This window comes from Sprattus sprattus, assembly GCF_963457725.1.
Source record: "Sprattus sprattus genome assembly, chromosome: 5".
Lineage (NCBI taxonomy): Eukaryota > Metazoa > Chordata > Actinopteri > Clupeiformes > Clupeidae > Sprattus > Sprattus sprattus.
Window position 1 is genome coordinate 44833118 of NC_137924.1, and position 7500 is coordinate 44840617.

General features: G+C 47.9%; 1 protein-coding gene across 1 annotated transcript in view; it reads left to right on the forward strand.

Moving 5' to 3' along the window:
* adam19a (ADAM metallopeptidase domain 19a) overlaps positions 1-7500 on the forward strand; it is a 120374-nt gene that overhangs the window by 90276 nt on the left and 22598 nt on the right. Inside the window, exons 7-11 of the mRNA XM_080839355.1 lie at positions 1-25; positions 1471-1542; positions 2118-2284; positions 3801-3885; positions 5059-5201. The exon at positions 1-25 is cut by the window's left edge and continues 41 nt beyond it. Of these exons, the coding sequence (XP_080695481.1) occupies positions 1-25; positions 1471-1542; positions 2118-2284; positions 3801-3885; positions 5059-5201 (492 nt within the window). The remainder of the gene's footprint in view (positions 26-1470; positions 1543-2117; positions 2285-3800; positions 3886-5058; positions 5202-7500) is intronic.

A 7500-nucleotide genomic window follows, 5' to 3' on the forward strand; every position in this document is an offset into this window, starting at 1 on the left:
GTACATCGTGGCTGACAGCACCCTGGTAAGCAGCAGCTAACGAGCTGTGCGGCAAGCGTCGCAGGCCACCACCTGCAGCGTTAATTAGCTCTCTGCCAACCCCTCCGTCACTATACACTATCTCTCCCTCTTTCTCCTTATCTCTCTTTCTTTCTCTCCCTCTTTCTCTTTCTCTCTCTCTCCCTATTTTTCCTTATCTCTTTCTTTCTCCCTCTCTCCTTCTCTCTCTCCCTCTTTCTCCTTCTCTCTCTTTCTCTTTCTCTTTCTCCTTTTCTCTCTCTCTCTCTTTCTCTCTCTGTCTCCCTCACGCCTACCTGCCTGGTTCGCACCTCCACCTTAGTGACGTCAATCACTTCCCCGACGATGGAGCAGCCAGCTCAAAATAGAACAGTGGCTTTGTTCGTTAACTCTCACTTTTCACACTTTCCCCACTCTTAAACGTGGTCCCTTTCTCTCACACTGCCATTGTGCCAGTCACTCTCTCTCTCTCTCTTGCGCGCGCTCGTGTGCGCCTTTTCTCTCTCTTCTCACTGTCTTTCTGTCTTTCACTCCATCACACACATTCAATCTCAGACATCCCTTTCTCCTGTTCTGTGCTTTCACACACTCTGTCTCTTTGACACTCCATATCCTATTCCACCCTACCACCACAACCACACCCTCTCCTCTGTCCAGTCATCTTAATGTTTCTCCACTCCTTCACACACGCTCTCTCTTTCTCTCTCTCTCTCTCTCTCCTCTCTCTTCTATTTCGCAAACATCCAACTCTCTATCTAACAGTCTCTAACGCAGAGGCTGTCTCTGAAAAAAATCACATCTGTGTGCTGCATTGAGTTCCCCTTCCATCCTCTCCTTTCCTCTCCTCTCCTCTCCGCTCCCTCCTCAGCTTGCATAGATTGATAGTGCCAGAGACCAGAGGAAGCTCTGGCATGCTAATGTCCATCAAAGAACTACAGTACCCAGTTTACAGTCTAAGAACTACAGTACCCAGTTTACAGTCTAAGCGTGTAGCCCTGATGCAAATTGGAACCCAAGAAACAGAGCGTAAGACAGCGCTGCTCCTAATGACTACCGGGACATGGCGCAATAGAAGAAGAAGCATCAGACATTCAGACGCTAGTTTAAGCGCAGTGCTTTCTGACTATTGGTTTACTAGATTTGTTTGCAAAAATGTGTTTTATTTACAAAGTAGCCATGCCAATTTAACCCCTTAGTTTTTTTCCCTCACTTGTACCCTGCTGTCACTTTAAGTATGCATGGAGTGTGATTTATTTGCCTGGAAAAGAATTGTTGATAGGTCTGTGATCTCGAAACACAATGCAAGTTTTAATGATGGTTTAAGGTGAAACAAACACAATCATTTAAAGAGGGCTTCTGTTGCTGGTGTTGATGCATGATTGGGTATGGGAGGGCAGACGCTGCTAATTGCAGTAATTGCTAATGGTATTTTGTTCTCTCCTTCCTATTCAGTACAAAAGACAAAACAAGGACTACCACAAAACCAAGCTGAGGATAATGGAAATTGCTAACTACGTAGACAAGGTACAGTATTATACCATCACTGTGTGGTCTTCAGACCGACTCATTCCTAAGACAACATAACGTGGGCTGTAAAAGCATCCAAGCACAATAGGGAAGGAAGGAACAGCCATACTTCGTGTGAAGTGATCGCTTGTACCTTATTCTTTGCAGCATGGCGTCAATGTCGTGATTTGGCTGCTAGCTCAAATTGAAGGCTAGTGCCACAGCTCATCTCATTCACAATGCCATTCATGTTGAGACTTAACCTTTAGCTTTAGATTGCTTTTACTCAAAAGTTCTATGAAGGAAACACTAGAGCAAGACATCTCAAATTTCTGTGTGAGAGGCAGTGCATGTTTCTCCATAGAGGACAGAATGCACACCGGATTGAGATGAGAATGACGAGGGGAAACAGTTAGACAATCAATCGCAATGTGGGGCTAGAACTATGTTTTTTATATAAATAAATGTGATAGGAAGGTGCAAAATTGTAGTTTCCGAATATTAAAGAAGGTTTCCTATCATGTGTTCACCATACCAATGGACTGGGACACGGATGATTAAACGTTTGAAATGGGAATTTTGGGGTAATAAAGTTTTACAGGGCCCTGAATATCCGCGTGCCCCTGATCGGCCTGGAGATATGGATGGAGAGGGATCAGTGTATCATCAACGAGGAGCCTAACGCCACCCTCTGGTCCTTCCTGCAGTGGCGACAGAAGCTCAAGTCCCGCAAGAAGCACGACAACGCCCAGCTCCTCACGTGAGTACTATCATCAGTAACCACTTACACATGTCATGAAGTCAATAAGCAGTTACTCAAAGGAGCGACATGGTCAATACCCAGCCTGTCACATGAGTGAAGTAGTGTGCCTGCAGCGGGCATCATTTATGGATGGTAAAGCGAAGCCTGAGCTTCAGTATGCAAATAGGTGACATTAAGTCAGCATGCATCAATTTAAGATTGCAGCATGGAAAAAAAAGACTTCACTGCAGTTTGAGCAAGCTATAAAGCCATCACTACAAGTTGGCCCATTGTTGGCCTCATTTAGACTGGCTACCCCTCCTCCCCTCCTCTCTTCTCCTCTCATCTCCTTCCCTCCTCTCTTTTCCCCTCTTCTCCTCTCATCTCTCCTCTCCTCCCCTCCCCTCCTCCCTTTTCCTCTCCTCTCCTCTCCCCACCCTCTCCTCTCCGCTCCCCTCCTCTCTCCTCCCCTCCCCTCTCCTCTCCTCCTCTCCTCTCCTCTCTCCTCCTCTCCTCTCCTCTCCCCTCCTCCCTTTTCCTCTCCTCTCCTCTCCCCACCCTCTCCTCTCCGCTCCCCTCCTCTCTCCTCCCCTCCCCTCTCCTCTCCTCTCCTCCTCTCCTCTCCTCTCCTCTCCCCTCCTCTCTTTTCCCCTCTCCTCCCATCTCCTCCCCTCCTCTCCTCCCTCTTCTCCATGCAGTCAAAGTGATTGCCTGGGCAATCAAACCTCATCGACTGCAACAAACACAGCTGTTGCAGACCAGCTTTGACCAAATCCTCAGAGTCCGTTTCCAATAAGGGGCCCTAATGGCTCGATTCCCCCGAGCACCAGATAAAGAAGAAGTCGCTCCAGATCCAGTGGGGGCTGGGTGGTGGCGGGGGTTTAAGGGTGGGATGGGGTTAGCAGGGACGTAGTGCTGAATGATGGCTTGGGCCGTGTCCTGATTAGTTTTGTACAGCTGGGCCATTTTGTCAGAATAATTGCGGCATCGCACATCGGCGCGTCGCCAGGCACATTACGCGGGTGAGCATTCGCCCGAGAAAACCAAAAAAAAAATAACGCCCTCTATGAAAAAAAAGTTAATTGAAAATGCTCTAAATAATTAGTCTGTAGATAGCAGCGACAACCCCTGCTCCCTCTCTCCTTCCCTCTCCCTCCTCTCCGTCTCCTCTCTCTTCTCAAGCACTCCCCCCCCCCCCCCCCCCCAACCATCATCCCTCCACGGTCCTCTCCCTTGGATTCTTCCCAGGGCTTGATTTGTTTGTTTTGGAAGAGTTCATTTGCGGGACCACAGAGACCGTGTACCCAAATGAACATCAGTCTGTGAAAGCCAGAGATCAGCCCACTGTCCCGCTTCATCAGCAATCGATTCACAAACACACACACACACACACACATACACACACACACACACAAACACACACACACTTTGAGAATTACATTTCTTTCACACGTTAACAGCTTGAGTGATTTTACTGTGATTCATTCCTTTTCTTACGGTGTTTTCTTTCTCTCTCGTTCTGTGTGTGTGCCAGGGGCGTGATCTTCAAGGGTACCACCATTGGCATGGCACCTCTGGAGGGCATGTGCAGCCACGAGAACTCCGGGGGCATCAACGTGGTGAGGCACAGCAAGCCGTACTCTCTCTCACACACGCACACACAGACACAAACACACACACATGCACAGACACAAACACAGACTCACACACACACACTCACAGACACAGACAGGCAGCGCTTCGACCACCAGGACCGCAGGAGAGCGTGCCGTCTGCACGCGGTGCGGTAGAGCGATCAATGGCTTTGCCCACGCCTGATTAGCACCTAATAGGCTCTATTAGCCCTCTCTGTGGGGATGAGATACCACACCGAATACTAATGCATCCGACACGCGCACACACACACACACACATACACACACACACAGTATATCCGCGAGCGCTTTGCTGGTGGCAGACGTATCATATGGCTGCCGAGGTCTCCCGTAGCGAGTCCCTCGCGAGCCCCGTCTCAAGCAGAGCACATACGTCTCATGAAAGGAGCTGGAGCGATGAGAGGCCTGATTGATCGTGCTTTTCTGTTCTGTGCTGCGTCACCCTCCTCCAAAAGCAGACCCCGCTAACAAGCAGGCTTGCCAGTATCCTTTGAGACACAGCTCGTCACCGCTGAATAGGCCCGGGCACAGATCGTTTGCCCTCTGTCAAAGGGCGCGAGCAGCACGCGCGGGCCTTTCAGGTGGTCTCCCTCCTCCGCGGTGGTGACGCTGTCAATACAAATGTGTCTATTTACCGCCTGTCGCCCCAGGCACACTGTCATATGTCACCGCCGCTATCACGGCAGAAGGACACCACATGCTTATCAGGCCTGTCCTCAGAGGTCAATGCAGACGCCTCCCTTACAATGTTATCAGGTCGTGTTCCCTGTCACCAAGGCTGAGGGACTGAGCCAGCCTGTTTGTGTGTGTGTGTGCGTGTGTGTGTGTGTGTGTGCGTGTGTGTGTGTGTGTGTGTGTGTGTGTGTGTGTGTGTGCCTATGGAGTGGAGGAAATTGATGTGTTAGCATTTGAATGGGATATGTGTTTGTTAGTGTGTGCGTGTGTATGTGCATTCAGTTTTATATTCATGGTGATTTGTTTGTGTGTGTGTGTGTGTGTGTGTGTGTGTGTGTGTGTGTGTGAATCTCTGCATACAGAGGATGTTCTTATCTGCGTTTTATCACACCCCATTCACATTATCAGTTAAGTAGCAGCTCTTAACCTATCCTCCACTCCCCCCCCCCCCCCCTTCACCAGGACCACTCCGAGTACCCCATCGGTGCCGCAGCCACCATGGCACACGAGATCGGTCACAACTTCGGCATGAGCCACGACCACGAGGGCTGCTGCGTGGAGGCCTCGGCGGAGCAGGGGGGCTGCGTCATGGCCGCTGCCACTGGGTAAGGCTGCTGGAGGAGACCGTGGATCTCATGCTTGGGTCACTTACCACAGAGGGCTGAAACCCATATCGCCATACTTGGGTAGAACACATGTGAAAGCCCAGACAGGTGGTATGGGCCAAGGCCCATCACAACACATTGGTTATGTCTGGTGTACTAGATGATACAGTTTTTGCCAGCTTTGTAAGTTTGTGGACATTTTAATTTTATTGTTTGTCATCGGTGTCCAGTGCAGTCTAAGAACTATTCTCTAAGGACTTCACTCAAGTAAAACCTGCCGTGGAGCGTCTTCACCGTGTTAAGGTTTGCAGCTGTGCTCAGTTGAACTAAACTAGGAGGTGCTAGTATCTGCCTCGCTCGTTCTCAGAGCGACCTACACGTGTGGAACTTGTGCCCTCAAGGACAAAATGGAACCCTACATTGTGAGCTAAATAATTACCGGCCAGCATAGCAACCTTTACCTCCCTCCTTTCAGTGTTTCTTGTGAATGAGCTTAATCAAAGCAGCAGCCTCGCAGACGGCCCATCAGGAGCCAAGGGCTTACCTCCCGCATGTCGCAATCATTGTAATGAAAATTGGACAAGTCTGAAATATTTAATTCGTCTCCTCGCTAGGACACACACATACACACGTACGTATGTACGGTCGGGCCAGGGATTCCAGCCGCCTGAATAAGCGCTCTCCTTGAGAAAGAGATTGCAGCCGTTTATTGAGGCACAGCAGCCAGGGGGGCAGACATTCTCAAGGGCACGCTCAGAATTCTCAGCATCGCAAAAGACTAGTGCACAGCAGTATTTTACGCTCTCTCTCTCTCTCTCTCTCTCTCTCCCTGTCTATCTATCTTTTGTTCTCTGCCTCGCTGTCTCTCACTATTGATTGAACATATATGTTGCACACACACACACACACACACACACACACAGACGCACAGATGCAGTCAGAGAGATAGAGAGCGTTTCAACCACAAGGAGAGCGTGCCTTCTGCATGCAGTGTGGTTTGCCCATGCCTATTTGGAACTGTTTTCTCTCTCTCAGTCTTTCTCTTTATGGTATCTGTCAATGTAATCTATCTATCTCTATCTCTAAATATACAGCCGCGGAAAAAATTAAGAGACCACTTCAAAATTATCAGTTTCTCTGGTTTTACTATTTATTGGTATGTGTTAAAGTAAAATGTACATTTTAGTTTTATTCTATAACCTACTGGCAACATTCCTACCACATTTCAAATAAAAATATTGTCATTTAGATCATTTATTTGCAGAAAAATGACAATTGGTCAAAATAGCAAAAAAGATGCAGTGTCTTCAGATCTCGAATAATGCAAAGAAAACAAGCTCATATTCATTTTTAAACGACACAATACTAATGCTTTAACTTAGGAAGAGTTCAGAAATCAATATTTGGTGGAATAACCTTGATTTAAAATCACAACTTTCATGTGTCTTGGCATGCTCTCCACCAGTCTTTCACATTGCCGTTGGGTGACTTTATGCTACTCCTGGCGCAAGAATTCAAGCAGCTCGGCTTCTTTTCATGGCTTGTGACCATCCATCTTCCTCTTGACTGGAGGGTCTCCTAGTTCGTCTTCTCTGATGAGTCCAATTTTCAGCTTTGCCCAACACATGGTCGTCTGATGGTTAGACGGAGACCTGGAGAGGCCTACAAGCCACAGAGTCTTGCACCTACTGTGAAATTGGACTCATCAGAGAAGACGAACTAGGAGACCCTCCAGTCGGCTTTGGTTCAATCCTTATGGTCTTTTACAAACCTCAGCCAGGCAAAGTACAATGTTGTCCCGGAAGAAAAACTTGCTTCCTTTTGCTCTGACAATGTTCCCCAACTCTGAGAAGTGTTTTTTCCAGCAGGGCAATGCTCCATGCCACACAGCCAGGCCAGTAAAGGTGTGGATGGAGTATCACCAGATCAGGACCCTGTCATGGCCAGCCCAATTTCGAGACCTGAATCCCATAAAAAAAACTCTGAAATGTGATCAAGAGGAAGATGGATGGTCACAAGCCATGAAAAGAAGCCGAGCTGCTTGAATTCTTGCGCCAGGAGTAGCATAAAGTCACCCAACGGCAATGTGAAAGACTGGTGGAGAGCATGCCAAGACACATGAAAGTTGTGATTTTAAATCAAGGTTATTCCACCAAATATTGATTTCTGAACTCTTCCTAAGTTAAAGCATTAGTATTGTGTAGTTTAAAAATGAATATGAGTTTGTTTTCTTTGCATTATTCGAGATCTGAAGACACTGCATCTTTTTTGCTATTTTGACCAATTGTCATTTTTCTGC